The sequence below is a fragment of the Protopterus annectens genome, chromosome 8.part0 (assembly GCF_019279795.1).
Source record: "Protopterus annectens isolate FY-2018-M chromosome 8.part0, PAN1.0, whole genome shotgun sequence".
NCBI lineage: Eukaryota > Metazoa > Chordata > Ceratodontiformes > Protopteridae > Protopterus > Protopterus annectens.
Window position 1 is genome coordinate 785,491,375 of NC_056741.1, and position 21,442 is coordinate 785,512,816.

Here is a 21,442-nt window from a genome sequence, read left to right on the forward strand (position 1 = left end):
CATAGGATTTGGGTGTGGTTTGGAAGCCGTTGCCTACTTGATATAAATCTCACCTGTGGGATATTTTACAGATGTGAGGAAACTGTGCCATCAGCCTCCCCTTCACAGGCTGTTTCTACTTGAGATCTCAGATGTGTGATGGAAAAGTTAGCTTTAACCCCTATTTGAATCTTCCATTAAGTTTGATGGCCATTAGGTGTTTATCCTGAAAATGGGTGTTTCCTGTGGCTTTTACATATTCAAGTAGAATATCAGAACTGTAGGCTGTTATTTCTGAAGAGCTCTCCACATCTTTTCATAAGGACAGAGTAAACCTCAAACTTATTCATTTTGTCTGCCTAAGTAGTCTTATAATTGTCTTTCAGACATACCATTAAGCTGTCGGTGTTTTACCCTAAGCCCCAAAGAAGAGAGAGAGGCTATTGCACATAATAGATTTGCTTAGGTAGCTTTGATATTGTATAAGAAGTGTAAAGAACTTTGGCAGTCTGTCAAGCTTGTGGTTTACTTTATATCATGCAAGGATCTTGGAACAGTGTTATGCAAGCAGTTTTGAAATGTCTGGCTAATTGCATTATATTTTGTTGTGAAAGTCACAAAATCTGGACGGACAGCTAAGAACATACTTCACCAGGATGGCTCACTCTGTTAATTCTTTCTACTGATAATACAAATTCGACATTTAGTCCATAAGCAGGCTGCCTTTGTCACTGCTGTCTCGCAAGGCTTGCTGGGATCCCTCCCATAGCTAATTTGTTAGTTTTCACATGAATGAAAAGAAATGTTGCAGCAAGTGATCTTTATAATGAATGCAGAACAATTGTGTGACTATTTCACCATATCAGTAGATGTTCAAACTGAAGGATCACAGGTAGAATGTAGGCTCCATCCTCCTTCCCTTTGGTGTGTCTTTATTTTCTGGAGAATTATAAAATGCAACCTGAAGATTATATGCATCTCCTTTAAGGTGTAGAAACAGATATTCTTTTTCCTTCCCTTTGCTTTCTTTTAAGCATATGGTGCTACTACAAATTACTGTCTATTTTCAGGGTGCATCCAACATTCCCCATATTTTCTTAACTAGGATTAAAAAGGTGATACCCATATTTAGCTCCACGAGATGTAGGTAAGTTAACCCTGGTGGTGGTATCTCTACACCATGTAAGCTCTTAAAGTATCAGTCCTGCCAAGTCTTGAACCCAGGGCCCTGTACACCACAGTCACACTAATGGTGTAGTGGTACATTGTTCTATCTGTACTGTGTAAGGCACATTTTTTAGTAATAGCCTATGCAGTTTTTCAGTTCTTATATAGCTAGAGCAGCTATCCATGTTAGCTGAATATAAGACCATTGTCTTGGGGGGGCTTTGATAGTCAGGAGCACCTATTCTGTTGTCTACCAAGGATGGACTTTTTTCCCACCTGTAACTCAGACTTTCGTACATTACTGTTCAGTAGTGAAGATGTCAAATATGAAATTTTCATTGTTATTTCTTTGTTTACTGACAAATGCTTGCTAGTTGCTAAGGCAGTAAACTGATAGGTGTGTGTTATGTGTGTGTATGTATGTTGGGGGGGGGGGTTAAGTAGGTCTGTTCAACACATTACATCACATGTGGTGTCCGCATGTATTTCCATTCCAAAATGTGTATCTTCCAGCAAAAAATTTGAATTCTGACTCATGAAAAAGATGAATCCAGCATTACTACCTGTCAAGAAATGATTTCTCCTAGATCAATTGATAATGTACGAGGTTGGCTGATATTTCCTGTGCAGTTTGCTTATAAAAATGCTTGGCATCGGCATGTTTCAGAAGTCTACTTTGCAGTATAATTTTCTTGTGTATTTATAGTACACGTTTGTTTTGTATTCAAATGCTTGAGCTAATTTCTGATTTCAAATGCATTTTATAGGCGAACACTGGAACTTTTAACACAGAATTGGAATCTGTCCAAGAAAGTAAGGGTTCCTGCTGTAAGTCGTCTTCAGAAGATGCATAATGTGGATGTGGCTCTAAATGTCCTGAAAGAACATAACATTTCACTTACAGATGACTATGGTAATTTTTGAAAAATATTATTGATTATGTTAGTGAATGATGCAAGATATGTAAAGTTTTATGCCACATGAAGATTAAGCTTTTTATCATGATCATTTGTAAAAGACATAAACTAAGATGGAATATAATCTGTGTAGAGAACAAGCTCTGTAGTTTGCTCCAGCTGTTGAATCCATTTTGTTTCCTAGCCATTGTTTCCATCCCACCCTCTCACCCCCCCCTTTCCCATGCTGCTTGAAAGGCTTTGACTAGTATTCTTTTTTTTCCTGCTCTGGTACTTCCAAAAGCCACACCACCCTTTTCTTGGGTAGTGTTTTCTAAGTTTGCAGTGAACTTCCTTCTCATTTTTCTTGGTGTCCTTATCTTTATTTGTGATTCCTGTGTTCGCAGAAAAGTCCATCACCAATGTTCCTTTTCTTTTCCAGTAATGCTTCTCTTCAGTAGACTCCAGAGCTGCATGTAGTATTCTATGAAGGGTCTCACCTGCACTTTGGAAATTAATGTGCTCTAACTTCTGGGAGTGCACTTTCCCAAAAAGTCTAACGTTCTCTGACACACTGGCTGTTAATCATATCCAGATGCTTCTTACCCTTGAGTTGTCTCTTTCTGAATGATCTAATTCTAGGACTTTTGCTGCTGTATCATTTATTGAGGCTTTTGCTTCCCCACTGCACCAGGCAGTTATGTTTTTACAATAAACACACTTAGACTGGCATCACTCTTACTCCTATCTGTATAACACGGAACTACCATATTTACTGTCTGTTTTATTCCCCTCATAGAACAGAGTGAGCTTAGAGTATTCAGAAGCCTTTTTTTTTAATAAAAGTGGGGTTTATATAATCATATTTTTTATTTGCTTATATATGAGACATTGTCTCATTTCCTCTGACCCTTAGCAAAGTAATACCAGTAAGTGTTCTTGCTTGGCTGGATTTCTGCACTTGATACTGCCATTTTGTTTTGCCTGAGCCCTGGCTGTGATTGTGGACTTTTTTTTTTTTTTTTTTAATTAATTTAGCCTCAATACCCAGATGTTCATCGTGTTTCACTGTTGCAGTCATTACAATTGGGTTATCCTGCTGGCAGGCTACCCGCAGTCGGCCCGAGTTCCAAAGTCTAGGTCTGGCGTCGGTTGCTGTCACCTCCTCCCTGACGTCAGTGCACCAGGGGTATAAAAGATGCAGCAGACGCCATTTTCTTCAGTCTTTTTTGCTGCACGGTGCCCGAAGCAAAAGCAGTTTGCAAGTGCCGGTCGGCCAACTCCTGAGATTTTCAAATTCGAATTTCAGATCCGAAGTCTTCATTAAATCTAAGTACCCCATTGGGGAAACTTTTTTCTTGCTCCAGACAGATGTCAGAAAAAGTTAATAATTGTATTTCTTGTGGGAAGCAAATACCTCATAAGGATTTTCATTCTTACTGTATTCCTTGCCTAGGCCCTGACCATGACGTTGCTAATTGTCGATTTTGTGCTAGATTTAACCAACGCACTATTAAGCATCAGTACGATTTTGCATTTCATTACAATGGCAGAAGATTCAATTATATAATGTCGGAACAGCCGACTACCGGAGTTTATAAAATGCACAAAGAAAAAGAAAAGGACAGGCATCCGAGGTCCAAAACCGATGACAAGGCTTCTGTTAGGCCTGTTGCCAGTTCGCCGGTTCTCAGTGAGGAGCTTTCGCAGCCCCTGACGCGCCCGCTACCTCAGCGCCACAGGCCACTTCCGACTCCCACGTGGAGCCGACTAGGTCGCTGGAAACTCAAGGTATTGGACGCTCGGAAACTATTCCCTCAGATGGGTCCGGAGCCGCTGAGCAGGCATCGGCTTCTGAGGGTGTTTTCAGACCTACGCAGTTCTATGTAAAACCAACTTCAGCTTCAAAGGCAAAGACTAAAGCAGCTCTAAAGACAAAGAAACAAGTACAGCATTCTCCTGGACAGGCCTCCATGCCTAAAAAAACAGATGCTTAAAATGGCTGAAGACCTAATTACTTTGATCAGGGGTTCCCATCCCCCTCCTGATAAAAGGCCTAGGCAAGAGATAGAATATGAATCTTCAGATCAGGTTTCCATTTCCTCCGATTCCTCTTCTGAACAGGAATATTCCCTTCCTCCCTATGAGGATTCTGATGCTGAAGAATCTATCCCTTCAGCCTCTCCTCCTGAGGATTATTCTTTTGGGGAGACCCTGCATACTATGAGGGAGCATTTCTACTGGGAGAGCCAAGATTACTCCGAATCCAAGAAAAAGGCTCCGAGACTTCCTTTTATTACCTCAGCACAGGCCCCTTGCTATTCCTCCTGTTTTAGACATTGTAGATGATGTATTTTCAGAGTCCGGTCTATCTCTTGACTCTTTACCACCAGCTCCTATTAAGCCAGACAGATAATACAGGGTCCTTGATTCACATAAATTTCTTTACAAAAACCCTGCTGCTGATCCAGAAACTCTTTCTCAGGGTCCCAAGGGTGTCAAGGCTTCCACTGCAAAAAACCCTATCCCCTCTGATAGGGATTCAAGGGCCCTGGACAGATGGGGGAGAAAGATTTATACTTCTGCTACCTTGGCTGTCAGAGCTTTAAATTGTCAGTTTCATATGCTTAAATATCAGCAATATCTTATGTCACTGCTTAAACAGAAAATGCTGGCAAATTCAGAATGTGCAGGAAACAAAGAAATGCAGGATTTATTGCATGCAGCTGAACAACTGGGAAAGCATACTTTGCAATGTGGTTTTGATTCTCTAGAGGCTTCCTGCAGGGCCGCAGTTACAGGTTCTGTCATTAGGAGGCATACTTGGTTAAAAGAACAGAATCTGCCCGATCATGTTAAAGCAAAACTATTAGATGCTCCATTACAACATGATACCTTGTTTGGTGTTAAAGCAGAAGAGGTGTTGAAGAAAATGGAGGACAAAGCTAAATCTATGCAAACAGTGAAGGATTTCTTACAGGTACAGCCTCCCAGATTTAGCAGGAACTGGCCTACAAAGAATTGGTCCTTTCCAGTGTCCGACATGCAGAAAAGAGGCAAATACAGACACCCCAGAGGCAGATCACAGCCCCAAGGCTCATACAGGCCTAAACAATGGGGTGCTTCTACATCCAAAAGTGGAGAGGAAAAATCACAGCCATACAGGAAACCGTCTCAGTGACTTCCCCCTGCCAGCACCAAGCACTTATCTTCTGGCAGCTCTTTTGCGAAGAAAACTAGCACTTTTTTCATAAAATTGGCACATGATCACCCAGGATAAATGGGTCTTAAATATCTTATCTCAAGGCTACAGGTTCCCCTTTCATACCCTGCCAAGGCCAATCGGTATGCCAGACCTTCCTCGTAATCAATGGGCAGAGGCACAAAAACCAGTTTTATCTCTCATGGACATGAGACCCATTCAGCAAGTACCACAGCAAGAGCAGGGACAAGGATTTTAATCTAGGCTCTTCTTGATACCCAGAAAGGACAAAGCCTGGAGACCAGTACTGGACCTGTCTATCCTAAACACATACCTGGATATTCCAAAATTCAAAATGTTAACTCTGCAGCAGCTTCTGCTCATGCTGGGCAAGAAAGCTTGGCTTGTGACTTTAGACCTAAAAGAGGCATACCTGCATGTCCCAATCAGACAATCATGCAGAAGATACCTCAGATTTATAGCTGGCTCAATGCACTACCAATTCTCTGCATTGCCCTTTGGCTTATCTACTGTGCCCAGGGTCTTCACAAAATGCCTGGCACCAGTAATTGCATTCTGCAGACAAAGAGGAATACAAATATATCCTTACTTGGATGACAGCCTTATTAAAGCAGAGAACAAGGACATCCTACTACAGCATCTGGCGTTTGTAAAAAGATTACTAACAGGTCTAGAGTACACAGTAAACGAAAAGAAATCAAAACTCGTACCCTCTCAAGAGATAATATTCCTGGGTGCAAGCTTAAATACAACTGCCCAGATGGCTTATCTCACGCCAGAGAAACACAGACAACTGACTACTTATTTCAAAATGTTGGCAACAAAGACTCAGTTATCTGCAAGAAAAATTCTGCAGGCTTTGGGCTTTATGGCATCCTGCATACTACTAATTCCATATGCAAGACTGCATATGAGGAAACTTCAATGGTATCTAAAAAGTGTTTGCACTCAACATTGCCACAGCCTGGAAACAATAATTACCCTCATTCCCTGCCTACAACAGGAGTTTCGATGGTGGGCAAAAGCCTGCCACCTCAACACGGGACAGCCATTCACCTTACCCACAGCCAGGCAGACATTGACAACAGATGCATCAGATTATGCCTGGGGGGCCCATATGGCAGGAAGATGTATTCAGGGCACATGGTCCGCAAGTCAAATGCATCTACATATCAATCAAAAAGAAATGCTAGCTGTTCAGAATGCCCTGACAACCTTCAAGGATATACTTCATCCAGGACAACTACTGATAAAGACTGACAATACTACAGTCATGTGGTACATAAACAAGCAGGGGGGCACGCATTCCTACCCCCTCTGCAGACTAGCCATGAACTTGTGGGACACAGCACTGACTTACCAAGTACATCTGCAAGCACAATTCCTGCCAGGAAGGATAAATACTCTGGCAGACAAACTAAGCAGAAACATAATGGATCCCCACGAGTGGAAATTGGATCCACAAGTCTTTAGCATGATAACAAGGAACTGGGGGTGCCCGGGCATAGACCTATTTGCCCTCCCCCCTCACAACTGCCAACTACAGAGATTCTGCACAAGGACTTATCACAAGCAAGCAGGGAAAGTGGATGCTCTATCTTTCAGCAGGAAAAACCTAACAGTATATGCCTTTCCTCCTCTGCCTCTCCTCCCCAAGGTACTCCTCAAGGTCAGACAAGAGAAGCCAAAAATGATACTGATTGTCCCAGACTGGCCCTGCCAGTACTGGTACCCAATCCTAAAGAGCTTGTCTCAATGCCCAGCTTGGACATTACCTCAAATTATTCACTTATTGAACCAACAAGACAGTATGATACTGCACAGCCAACTCAGGACCTTAAACCTGGCAGCATGGCGAATAATGTAGCCATTCAAGACACACCTCTCTCTAAAGCAGTGATGGATGTTATTTTGGAGGCTCGGAGGCCTAGCACCAGAAAATCTTATGCAGAAACATGGAAGAGATTCTGTGCTTGGAACCAGGCACAAGGTATTGACACGACTGTTCCAAATATTCCTCAGATTTTGCAATACTTAACTGAGATGCTGGATAAAGGCCTTTCCTTTTCATCAATTAAAATTCATGCCTCTGCCATTTCAGCTCATTACAATACAGAAGCACCTATTTTTTCTCATCCATTACTAAGGCAGTACCTCAGAGGGGCCAAAAACATAAGACCTCCAAGGAGAGCACCAATACTGCATGGGACCTCAACTATGTCTTGGAAAAGCTCGCACTGCCTCTGTTTGAGCCAGCCTCTGCAACGGATATAAAATTCTTATCCTGGAAAACAGCTCTGCTCCTAGCAATTACCTCCGCTAGGCGAGTCTCAGAGTTACAGGCACTCATGGCTGTGGAACCTTTTATCATTTTCCATCCTGACAGGGTTTCTCTAAGGACAAACCCTACATTTATGCCTAAGGTAGTGTCCAGTGTGGCCCTTAACCAAACAATTCATTTGCCTACTTTTTATCCAAACCCACAGAATAAAGGTGAGAGACTTCTGCATTCTTTGGACATTCACAGGCAGCTACGCTTCTACTTGGACAGAACCAAAGCCTTCAGAAAGACTGAACAACTTCTAGTAGCATATGCTGCAGGATCACAAGGAAAGCTTATCTCAAAACAGACAATTTCAAAGTGGATAGGCCACTGCATTCATTTCTGCTATTCAAAGCATGGCAAATCAGTGCCTAAGGGCATTAGGCCACATTCAACCAGAGCAGCAGCCACTTCAGCAGCCTTCCTCAGAGGAGTACCAACCAAAGACATCTTAGAGGCTGCATCTTTTGTAGTTCAGTGCATACTTTTCCTTACTTCACTTACCTCTCTACTCTAAGTCCAGGGCAGGCTTTGCCACTGCAAGGCCAGATAGCCTCTCCTGATCCTATTTAGCACCAGCCTCCCAACCTTAGCTTTGGGATTCAACCCAATTGTAATGACTGCAACAGTGAAACATGATGAACATAGTACAGTTGTGTACCTACCATAAATGTAGATGTTCGAGTGTATTCACTGTTGCAGTCCCGGTTATCCTTCCACCATCCCCCTTTTTACCTTGCTGGGACTTATCTGTACTTCTCTATTCTATGCAACCTATGTGGTGTATTTGCTTGTAGATGAAGGAAAAGTTGATTTTTGTATATGCATGCTTATTGGCATAATGTAGCCTACCATTTTAGGGGCACCTGACATCTGGGGCAAGAAAAACTGAAGTAAATGGCGTTGGCTGCATCTTTTATATCCCTGGCGCACTGACATCAGGGAGGAGGCAACAGCAACCGACGCCGGACCTAGACTTTGGAACTCGGGCTGACTGCGGGTAGCCTGCCAGCAGGATAACCCAATTGTAATGACTGCAACAGTGAATACACTCTACCATCTACATTTATGGTAGGTACACAACTGTACTTTTTTAACCATTGAACAGATTTTCAGGTAGGATGCATTGAGTGAGGAACTCCAGTCAGTTCATAGCTAAATGGCAGATGTCAGTCTTTATACCAGATTTATTTTAGCGTTTAAATATACCTCTGATGCACAGACCTATTTTCATTTTGTGACTATTAAATCTCAGCTGTAAGAAAGCAATGCATCTACTTTTCTAAGTTTTTATTTCGGCTTCCTGAAATTCATCAATTTCTTGAGTTGCATTGATTGTTCATAGCCAAGTACTACGCAATTAGTCTGCAGATCATTACAAGCCTGGCCAAAAAATGTTCAATAGTTCCATAGCTCCCATCAGCCTCAGGGAGGGCAAAACAGTATAGACAAAGGAAGAAGTTGAGGTTGCCCATTGTATTATCTAGGTTTATTTTTGAAAGTGACAAGGGTGCAACTCTGCTTGACATGTAGTGGAAGTTTGTTCCGTATGTTAGGGATATGTTGGAATTTGAATTTATTGTACCCAATTGTCTTATTCATCTGTTGATGAAAGTTTAGTTCCTTTATCCAGATATTTGAGGTACCATTTGTTTTGCAAAGGAATGGGAAGTCTGGGGGTTGGATTTTTCATGGCTCAAAAGGCTAGGCATAGATCTCCATGGAAGAGCCTAAAAGAGAGAGTCCAGAGAGCGAGCTTGCCTGCATGTTGCGATAACTTAAAAATTTTGAAGCTGCTGATATTTTTAGCTATGAATCTTTGTGATCTCTCTAGTTGAGAAATGTGTTTAGATAAATATCTGCCAAAAGGTGCATTATATTCAGTACTGGATTTGATGAGATACGAGTAAAAAATTAAGACTGCTTTTGATCTAGTGGAGATGCCTTAGAGAATTAGATGAGCTAGATAGGTTTTCCAAACTACTTCAGAGATATGATGGTCAAATGATAAGGAATTTATCAGCAAGAATGCCTAGATAACATTCGGCACTGTCTGGAAGGGTGTGTCACAAACACATTTTCACATACAGTATAGTTTACCAAAATTAACTTTGCTGTACTTTACATTTGAGGCTGCTGTTAACATTGTCTAATCCATGTCTGAAAAATTTTTAGTCTGGAATATCAAGTAGCACCACCCAATTTGCAATCTTCTGCAAACTTAGCTAGGCATAGGCCAGGAGTGGTGGTCTGAGAAGTAGATGACAAAAAGAAGTGAGCCCAGCACTGAGCTCTGTGGTATACTACAGGTAACGCTTTGCTTTCAGAAGTGGCACCTATGATTCTAACCACATGGGCTCTTTCAGACAACCAGCTGGCTTTTCACCTAATGACATAAGGATTTACATTCAGATTTACAAGTCTTTCAGTAATACCTGCATGGAGAATAGTGTCAAAGAGCATGGCCAGGTCTAGATGTGACATAATTTCCTGACCTGCAGCTTTTAAACCAGTATTATCTGTATTGATGTGTTCTGTATCCTCAGCTAATGACATGCTCACAAAATTATCTAGTATGTACCGTTGTTGCAGTGAAATTCTCTTCTACCTGGGGTTAAAAAGTGCCATCACAGCACAATACAGGAAGAAATGTACATTACGTTCTACTCTCATATATTCTCCGGTATCCATTTTATCTAGTTCAGGATGACATTATGCTGAATTTTCCATTAGGAGAAAAAATTTAACAAAGTGATCTGGGAATCTGCGTACTTTTTGAAAGTGAAGATTTCTTGGCTGTTTCATCTTCTCCCCATTCTGCATTTTTTTTTCCCCTGGGAAAAAGGCCAGTGACAACTGTTCAGTTGAGTGAGGAAAAGAAGCGTCTTAGTCTCTTAGTAATGTTCAAAAGTTAAGCCACAGAGCCTTTAGCATTCTCAGTAAAAGACAGTTTGTAAAGGACCTGTTTTACTAAGCAATGCCTTTCCTTTGCAGCTATTGTTTATCTCCCCTTTGCTCCATATCTCGCCCAGGTTTTTGGAAAATAGTTTATGGGAAGAAAAGGAATCTGGGGGCAAATGATTTTTTTTTCTCCCTGGAAGACTTTTGCTGAGGTGTCAGGGGAATAAATTGAATCGGTGGATATCCCTGTAATTATTTATTTAAATTATTTTATTACCTGTTGCAAATGTTAAGATGGTTTCTGATGCTATAACTTTTTAGCTGTCTGAAGCCAGCCCTTTCCCACCTTAAAGCCAAGACGCTTGCTGTTTGGAGCAGGACATATTGTTTAAGCTTATCCAATAACAGCTGCAAATAGTACTGTTTCTTCCGTTCCTTCTTCATGATTTTCTACCCTTAGCACCAGTTCTGTGAAACAGCAGGATAAAAGCCCTGATTATATGACCCAGATGACCTGGGATCATTTATCAGCCTTGGTGCTAGAAAAGCCAGTAAAGGAAGGTGATGAGTAGCTTATCATGGAGATGGTGAGAGGGAGGTAGCCTGAAATGTTACATGATTGACTCTTAGCTTAGACAAGAAACCCAGTAAGCAACAGGCCAATGCATCTATGCCCATGAAGCCTTACATAACACAGTAGTCACACATGGAAGTGTGCACTTGCCTCATGGTGGTATTGTGGGAGCACACAGATGTGATGTTGCAGAGCTAACATATGCCCAGGTAAAAGAATAACCAAAACAAACCTGTCCACACATCTGCCTCCATGACAGTATCCTTATCCTATCTGCTGCTGTTCATAAACAGTGGTGTGCACAAGAATGAAACACTGTGGTAGGCACACTTCCAGGGGAGACCATGGAACACCTGCATAAGGTAATGTGGGATTCTGTCAAGTAGGGAGGGTGTTTGGGTGACAGCTGAAAGTGAATGGGCTGCACAGCGTTAGAGGACGTCTGGTAATCATCCAGGCAGACACGGCAAGGTCACCCAAGGCGGAAAACAGACTTTTTCGTCTGGCTGTAGTGGTAAAAACAAAGTTCCTGTTTCTACACTTGACAGCCGTTTACTTGGAGTGGATGTCTGGTGTGTGGAAAGATGAGCGCGCAAGGATTGGCTTTCGATTTCTTGGACAGCTGAGGCTTACTTTCTGTATTTAAAGATTATAAGAAAACTGCACAAACATTTTGTCTTGCTTAAAACTGTAGCTCACCTTTAAAGTTGAACCCAAGTCCATCCTGTGGGGTAGAGAGCACAGTCTCTTCCTTCAGCATTTGAATGTAAGGAAGAAGAGAAATTCTTCTCCTTTTTGTTAAAGTACTGATTCTGAGAATGAGCTTTTCATTTGGTTCTCTCCTGAAAATGTTTGTTTTTTTTTCCGCTTTGAAAGAGGTAAAGATACTTTCTGTTCTTCCCGTTGTGGATTCCTTAGAGTGGTTCTTGCCGTGAAGCCCACTAGAAGTAGACTTTCAGACATCATCTGATAAGAAGTCCAATAGTTTCTATAGGGCTCCGGAAGAGTGTCGTTATTGTGTAAAATGTGGTGGCAGACCCTTTAGCTGCTGAGTTATTTTCAGAAAAGGTCCATTTGTACTTTGTTTCTCAGAACACCTCATCAGATAAAGAAGGTAGAACTCTTGGTGGATACAGACCGAAAGTCTGTACCTCTCCCACTTGGAGAGATAGGATAATTAACAATCAGTCCCATACAGCACAGTAGCAAAGCAACATACTCAGACAGTTGGGTGTCAAGTTTCTGAATAAAGCTGATGTTGCTGTACAACAGTGTTTCTGAAGCTTTTTTGATCGCGGCTCACTTGGACAAAGTACATAACTCAGTGGCCCACTAGCCTCTTCCATAAATCACATGATTTAAAGATGGATTATATTTCAAGTACTGACGCGTAAATTCTCAATCCTGACACTAATTTAATGAATCATTTTCCCCAGTAACCCCTTCATTAGTTTCTGTTGTGTTTGCACAAGCACTAAAATGACGCAATAAATTAATTTGCCCACCAGTCACTTCAGCAGTCTGACCATGTTATGTACAGACACTTCCCTGATACATGAATAAATTATTTCCCCAAGCAAAATCTTTGTTACTTTGTCCAGATATACACACAAGCACCAAAATGAAACATTTCCCAAAGACTGACATAGTAATGAATAATTTTCCCTAGTAACCCCTTCAGTAATTTGTATTGTGTATGCACAAACACTGAAATGACACACTAAATTATTTTGCCCAGTGGTCACTTCAGAAGTCTGACCATGTATGCACAAGCAATTCATTTGTGTATCAAGGAAATATTTCCCCAAGCAACATTTTCATCACTATGTCCAGGTATACACAAGCACCAAAATGAAACATTTCCTAAAGAGACCCCTTCAGTAAAATGTCCAGGTACAGTATGTGAAAGCACCAAAATGAAACATTCACCCAAGCGACCCTTCAGTCAACTGTTGAGATGTGCACAAGCACTAGAATGAAACGTTTGCCCAAGCAACACATACCTAACAAGCATATAGTCTCAGTGAAGTACTGGCTTCAATATATTAGACTTCCTGCATGCGGCACTACACAGACGGAATTGGTATTTTAGGCAGAGTTTCTCCTTTGGTTTCTGGTGCACTGCTGAATCTGTGCTGATGATCTCAGTTTGCAATTTCAAGCTGAGATTAAACAATCAGCTTCAAGAAAGGAGTGACTCAATGATAGCAACACATCAGACACCAGGCAAAGACATTTAATTCTGTATTTAAAAAAAAAAAAAAAACAGGCGGTAAAGAGGACATACATATTTATTAACACATGGACCATCAGGAAATCCCGACTGCACTTTGAGAAACGCTGTCAAGGAAGGGGAAAAACTAAAAACTATAACCTAACCCAGGATCAGATTGCAGAGTATGAATCCTTATTTTATAATATAGGTATAAGTAAAATGTAATGTTTCATATTGCCAACATCAGCCAACTAAAAAGTTATGCATGGCTTGACATCCAGTTTGTTTTCCTAAGCTGTTAAAGAGGGATATGCTTAATTCCCAAGAGGAATCCTTTGTTTGACTTCCCTGTCTGAGAAAGAACTACAGTAGCCGTAAGAAAAAAGCAGAACCATGCAAAATATGATGCAGGTTTTTCATTCCTCCACCTAAGTTACAAGAAAATGTCCTTCAGAAAATGTGGCCAGTTTTACAAAAAGTAAACAGAATATCAACACTTAAGACCAAAGTAGCAGTTTTGGACAGAACATCATGTAAAAAGTGGCAATTTCAGACAGGAAATAGAAGTCCCAACAGGGATAGCAAACAAAGTGCAATTCAACAAGAAAGGTCCTTCAGAATTATGTGATGACAGTCAGCATCACCTCTTTCTTATGGCCCTCCTCCCCCTGGAGGATGAATTTACCTTTTTTACAGCAGTAGGTAGAAATCATTGGAGAGTGTGGTGGGTAAAGAGTGGTGGTGTCAAAGGTCGGCTTAGAGGTGTTCATTGTAATAGTCAGCATTCCGTTGCATTTATCACTTCTGGTATTAATGCCTGCATGGAAGCCCAGTGGCTGGCCTGACTTTCAGAACTTTGTTCCATCACAAGGTGCAGATCACACAGGACAGCAGCAACTAACGTAGTGATTTGTAGCCATATCTGGCTGAGGATCCAGCCTTTTGCGAGATCATGTGAAATCAGAGCTCCTTGATGCTCTCTCGATAAGAATCTCTTTTTCAGACCCCTTGCTAAAAATGTGTCCTTTCATTCAGACTGTCTTATCCAATATATGAATCCTCGAGCTGACGTGATCTGATCCCTCAGTTTTAGTGCTGTAGCCTTAAGCCTCTTAAATTTTTTTTTTTTTTTTTTAAACCATAAAGCCCTGCTCTACCCAGATACCTCGGATCTCATTTGCCACCATCTGTGAATGGAAGCTTGATTGATGGCAGCAAAGTGCTCCTGTTATTCATTACATCTTTAAAATGTTCACCTTATTATATACATGCTTAGATACTTAGGATATTTGGATTAAATGTTTGTGTCCATTCTGCTTCTGTGAATTTCTTTATTTCTCTCCTTTGTCTTCACAGGCCGCTTGGCATTTCCATAATTTCTTCTTTTCTCTTCGAGTGCATAGTGTTAGAGTTGATATTTTCTTAATGCGTAGCCTTTCAGAATAATGTATATAGTTGGATCTATAGAACTTGTAGAATGTATTGAGTTAATAGAATTTATAGAGTTTAGTTGCTATAGTGCAGTTGACCTTTTGACTTTGTTGATAGTTGCATTACTGCTTAGATTTCTGTAAATGGTGTTAATCCTTGTGTGCTGTTTTCTATACTATTGCCAGTGGAGAAACACATCACTTTTAAAAAGTGCACTTAATTTGCTTATAAGATTCCTCCTCAAAACCCACATGATTTGTGTGTGGCTTGTTTAGGGGTGTCTCATTCATCTTCTAATTGTGACATTTGTGCTGTATTTGGGGCCAAGGTGTTGACAGACAGAAGCAAATTAATAATAAAAGGTCTTCTGCCACCAGATTCGATGACTGCTAAGACTAAGAAAACCTCAGAGAAATTCTCCTAAGTCCAAAGATATGTCCCAGTGAATCTTCATATCCACAGCCTTTATCTAAAGTTCTGAAGCTCTAAGAACTTGTGGCTTGGACACTCACATTTCATACCCATATCCAGAGTTTATGAATCTGATTCACATACAGGACTTTTCTCCCAAGATTGCCAGTAAACTGGAGCATCCTGGCTCTAGGCCATCTTCTGTTCTCTGTCTGTTTCTTCAGGTTAATCAGAAGCACTACAGAAGCAGATTTGGACCGTCTGATGCAGAAGTTTATTAGGACATAAATCATAATTGGGGTCATTCCATCACTCTTGACTTCTGAGGGTGATCTGATCCAGCACTCATTCTCCCATTCTGGCCCCATCACCGGCCCACCTTTTAGAAGCAGTTACCTCAGAACCACTGTTCTGGAACTTGCCACCCAAGGTTTGATAACTCTGTTTTCTTTGGCGCTGATGGTATTGGATACCTCTCATTCAGTTTGGGCTTCTGTGGAGCCGTTTGAGTCTCTGATCCAGGGACTCTGATCAATGGCTTTGCCTCCGACTAGGCTACTGGTCTTAGAGTCATCTGCTTTTGAGTTATCTATTCCATTTCCCACATAGGAGCTGTCTTTGTAGTCTGATCAGTAGTCTATCATAGATTCATAGATTAGTACTAGGCTAACTGCCCTTGCAAGCCATTTTAAGCGTGGCCAATTATCCCTTGTGAGACTCAAACCCTGCACCTTGTGTTTGTAAGGCAAACACCTTAACCAGTAGTAACCAAAATGAAGGAGAAAAAGGTGCAGTTGTAGCTTTGAAAACAGTTATCCACACCTCAATGGAACTCCAGAAGACAGGAAACAGTAGATGGGCTTAACACAGTTTTAATGCAGTAAGAAAGCACAACACATTATTGGATCTAAATATTCATTATATGAATACAGGGGAAAATGTTAGTACCTATGATTACCCCTCACCATTGAATGACCCTTTAGCATACCCCCCCCCCCTCCGGAGGTCAGAAAGGATACGGAACTTACAACCTGTATACCAGCAGTGGGACGAGAGGAGGGGAAGGGGCAGCAGGAGATTTTGAGTGAAAATAGGTTGAATTCTGTTACAGTGAAGGAGGGTTTTAAAAATTCCTACCAAGGATTTGATATTTTAACTACAGTGAAGTAGAAGTGGAAACACAACACTTTCAACTCCTCTCTAAGGGGTTGAATTGTGTTCCGACCAGAAAATGTGACTTGAGTAAGACAATTATTGATGTTAAACTGTTTTTGAGAAAATTAACTTTCAATTGGTCTTTGATGAGAGGTTGGGAATGAGGGATAGTGACATGCGTTTACAAAAAAGAAGAGTCTACAACCCACCCCTACATCCCTAGTTGAAAAACCTGGAAAATTCCATTGAACATGAACTCAGAGCAACGATGAGTAAGAATTGGTTTCCCTCTAACTTAACTCAGGTGGAAAAGGAAACTTTAGTTGAGTTGAAGAATAACCGGTAACTAAGGGTTATGAAGCCTGACAAGGGGAGAGGGATTGTTTTAATGAATAGTGTGATGTATGAGGCAAAAATGTTGGAACACTTTTATATGAGAATAAATATTCCCAAGTCTCTGTTAATGAAGTTAACATAGCCTACAAAAAGATATATGTGGCTTTGTATGATTTATTATTGGAAGGTTTTATAGAGAGGAAGCTATTCGAATATTTGCACAATCCATGCCCACGAGTTACTTCTACATTTGGAATACCAAAAACTCTCAAAAATGTCCATGATCCACCCCTAAGGCCGATTGTGGCTGCAGAGGGATCTGTCACATCCCCTTTGGCAAGGTACTTGGATGTAAAACTAAAACATTTGGTAATAACAAATGAGATGTTAAAGGACTCCTGGAATTTTATAAGGAGTATTAAGCAAGAATTTTTACTGAGGATTTCATTTTCATCACTATAGACATTGTGGATTTATTTGGCTCAATACCTCATGCTGTTGACATTGAATGGTTTGAGGAATACCTAAGAGAAGATACACATTTAAACCCTGATGAGATACATATTTGTATGCAATTGATGGAATTGGTTTTAAAAAATAATTACATTTTCTTTCAGGGAGAATTTTTTTCTACAGACCAGTGGAGTGGCAATGGGGGCAAGGTGTGCACCGATGTATGCCAACCTGATACTAATGGTGTGGGAGAAGAAGTTTGTTTTGAATAGTATATACAAGGATTGCTGGGTGTTTTACAAACTGTTTTTAGATGATATTTGTATCTTTTGGAAAGGAACATTTCAAACATTCATGGAATTTTATCAGTACATTTCTGAATCTACTGAATTTTTAAGGTTTACGTACAATATTGGCCATAAAGAAATTGCATACTTAGACGTCACTATTTACAAGGAAGGTAATAAATTTAATTCAAGGGTATACAGGAAGAAGACATACATACTCTAATTCTATTCTACATTATGCTAGTGCCCATCCTTTCCATCAGAAGAAAGGTATTATAAAAGGGCAATTTGTAAGAATTAGTGGTGACATCCGCGGTGGTGCAGCGGTAGCGTTGTTCCCTCACAGCAAGATGTTCTTCCGTTCGATTATCGGCGGGAGTGCCTTCTGTGTGGAGTCTGCATGTCCTCTCCGCGGTTGGGTGGGCATTCGAAAGACATGCGTAATTGGGTATGCCTTCGTTGAAGGTTGAATGTCAAGCTGGCACCTCGGCGTTCGTGAAAATCTACTGCCAGTCATTAGTGTACTGGAGTTCCGCTGTGGCGACCCCTAATCGGGAAAAGCCGAAAGGCAACAACAACAAGTAGAATGACTTTGAATGATGAAGAATTTAGAAAGGAATGTGATGTGTTGCATGGGATGTTTTGTGAACGTGGATACCCAGAAACAGTCTGTGTCCTGGTTGGTCCCTCAGGCTGACAATTTGATAAAGTTGTTCCTCATGAGGTCTTGGCAAGAGGCTGATGATTGCAAACCAGTGCACTGGAAGCGGGACAAAATCCTTAATGCACTTCCAAACATCCACATTGGGCCAAGTCAAGCAGCAGTGGACTCCATTGTGTTGGTGGCCATGAAGAGAGAACTATCAGAGGTCTCTCTGTCCACTATCCTAGCAGACCTATGCTTCAGGCAACTTAGCCTTGTGTGCTTTGAACTACATCATCCATATATGCAGATTCTACAGAGATTTGTCGCAACAGAAATTACCTGCTCTGAAGAACCCACTTATGGCAGAGTCTGGGAAGCAGTTGAAAACCACCTTGACCGTCATATCTAGCATAACTGACCTCTTCATGTACCTGGCATAAATGTAAATATTGGAAGAGCCTTGCACCACAAGTATTAGTATTTCATCTGAATATTCAAAACTTGTTTAACAACCAAAATGGCGAAATGACAGCTTCAGAACAACAGCTTCAATAACAGGCTTTTACCATATTGAATCCACAATATATGAAATATAGAGCTTTGCTGTTATAAAAGTCAAGTAGCATGTAATTCCACAGCTTTAAAACATGTAGATGTCATGAGAACAGAAAAAACAAACATAAAAGTGAAGAAACCTTCTGATGTAAACAATGGACAAGCGCTTTCAGCTTTTTCAAGCCTTCTTCAGATCCAAATAAGTAAGCTGGGTTCAGTGTTTAAAAGTTGGTATCATCCAATGAAACAACCTACAATGAATGACGAATGTTAACCAATCAAGTTAGTCCATTGGTACACACCTCCATAGCTTTCATACAAACATGAAGTTAAATTCTTTATTTAAAACTCTTTGTTTAAAACAACATGACAGTTTAATGTTTCTAAGACAGACTCGGACATATTTTCAAAAGGAATATTAGTAAAATCTTTTCAGTAGGTTCTAGTTAAAAGAACAAGCTGTGCATAAAAGGCAAGATTTGAGAGAAAAAAAGTGAAAATAAAAATAAAGATGGTCATTTAGGGTGCTTCTTTTCATTTCATTTAGGAATTTCTTTGAGACATCAATATCCCTAAGGTTTCTGGCAATGAAAACAGGTCATAAGTGAGCATAGCTCATTGCTGGTCTATTTTTAAGAAAGGGTTTTAAGGGAACACAGCCATTAAGGCCAGGGGGTTTATCTGCCCTCAGCAGCATTATCTATTTAGCTTCCTCTCTCTGTCAGATTGGTCAGGTCTCTTTCTCGAAGTAAAATGTATCTTTGAAATGACTATGAAAACAAAGCTATGTCCCTCATGCTCACGTAAATGAAGGAAAAGAGAATTTGTTTCCTTTCTGATGTTCATCTTGCATACAGCTGCAGTCATAACAGATGGGTTCTCCTGCCGTCAGGTGGGTCCTCGGTCGGCCGAATTCCAAAGTCTAGGTCCGGCGTCGGTTGTCGCTTCTTTCCTGACGTCAGTGCGACAGGGGTATAAAGGAACCAGCCGACGCCATTTTCTTCAGTCTTTCTTGCCGCGCGGTGCCCGAAGCAGAAGCAGTTCGCAAGTGCCGGTCGGCCAGCTCCTGAGATTACGAAAATTTGGAAACCGAAGTCTTCTTAAAGCTAAGTACCCGTTGAAACTTTTCTTGCCTCAGACCGATGTCAGACAAAGTTAATAATTGTATTTCTTGTGGGAAGCAAATACCGCATAAGGATTTCCATTCCCTCTGTGTACCTTGTTTAGGCCCAGACCACGACGTCTCGGTCTGTCGCTTTTGTGCTACATTCAACAAACGCACTATTAAGCGTCGGGCGGAGTTCGCCCAGCATTATTTTGGGAAAGCATTTAACTATACTATGTCGTCGGATACTCCGACTCCGGTTTTGTCTAAAAAACGCAAAGACAAGGACCGACACACAAGGTCCGCGGCCTCTACCGACACCATGCCAAAGCCGACTACACGTGGTCCGGTTCTCAGCGAGGCGCCTACGCAGCCCCTGATTACCGACGACACTTCTTTGACGGTGTCTCCTGTACCCGAGGTCGCAGGCTCCTCGGCCCACACCCCGACTACAGATACCGAAGCCACTCTTGGCATTGAAACTCAGAATGTGGACATGTCCACCTCCACTCAAGGTGTCTTCAGACCTTCCTCTTCTTTCTCCATCAAGGCTTTCACAAAGTCTAAAGCAACCATGCACTCTAAGAGATCAGCTACACAGGGCCCATCTCCAGGCCCCATGCCTAAGAAACAGATGCTTAAAATGGATGAGGATTTAATTACTCTAATCAGAGGTTCTCAGCCCCCACCGGACAAAAGGCCCAGAGTGGAGGAAGATTCCCCCCTCCTCTGATCAGGGCTCCCTTATTTCAGAGCAATCTGATGATCAGGAACATTCTTACTCCCCTTTTGAAGACTCTGATGTGGAGGAGTCCATCCCTTCTGTATCCCCCCTGAGGATTACTCATTTGGGGAAAATTTGCATACCTTAAGGGAACACTTCCACTGGGAAGGCCAGGATTATTCAGATTCCAAGAAAAGGCTCAGGGAATTTCTCTTGTTACCTCAGCACAGGCCTCTGGCTATACCTCCTGTCTTGGACATCCTAGATGATGTTTACTCTGAGACCTGCCTTAACCCGGACTCTCTACCTCCAGCTCCAGTTAAGCCTGACAGGTACTACAGGGTACCTGACTCACACCAATTTCTATACAAAAGCCATGCTGCTGACCCAGAAACCATCTCACAGGGCCCCAAGGGAGTTAAGGCCTCCATTGCCAAAAATCGATTGCCTTCCGAGAGAGATTCCAGATCCTTAGAAAGGTGGGGAAAAAAGGTATATACCTCGGCTACCTTATCCATGAGGGCCTTAAACTGTCAGTTTCATATGCTAAAATACCAACAGTTTTTGTTATCACAATTGAAGAGTAAAATGTCACAACCTGAACAACCAGACTTGAAGGAGTTGCAGGATTTGATGCATAGTGCAGAACAAGTGGGTAAGCATACCTTACAATGTGGTTTTGATGCTCTAGAGGCCTCATGTAGAGCTGCTGTTACAGGATCAGTCATACGTAGGTATGCCTGGCTCAAGGAACAAGCCTTGCCTGATCTTGTCAAAGCTAAATTATTAGACGCCCCTCTTCAAAAGGATGTACTATTTGGTGCTAATTCTGAGGAGGTATTAAGAAAAATGGAAGAAAAGGCTAAATCAATGCAAACTATGAAAGAATTTCTACAGGTTCAACCCCCACGTTTTAGTAGAAATTGGCCTTCCAAAAACTGGTCTTTTCCTGCCACAGACAGACCCCAAAGAGACAGATACAGGCGCCCGAGGGGCAGAGGACAATCCCAAGGATCGTATAGAGGCAGACAATGGCAAGCTCCTACACAAAGAGGTGGTGA

At 41.4% G+C, this 21,442-nt stretch overlaps 1 protein-coding gene across 1 annotated transcript in view; it reads left to right on the forward strand.

Annotated features, from left to right (window-relative positions):
- Positions 1-21,442, forward strand: part of ASPM (assembly factor for spindle microtubules) — a 2,279,206-nt gene that overhangs the window by 696,076 nt on the left and 1,561,688 nt on the right. The window contains exon 12 of the mRNA XM_044080257.1: positions 1,914-2,059. Coding sequence (XP_043936192.1) covers positions 1,914-2,059 — 146 coding nt within the window. The remainder of the gene's footprint in view (positions 1-1,913; positions 2,060-21,442) is intronic.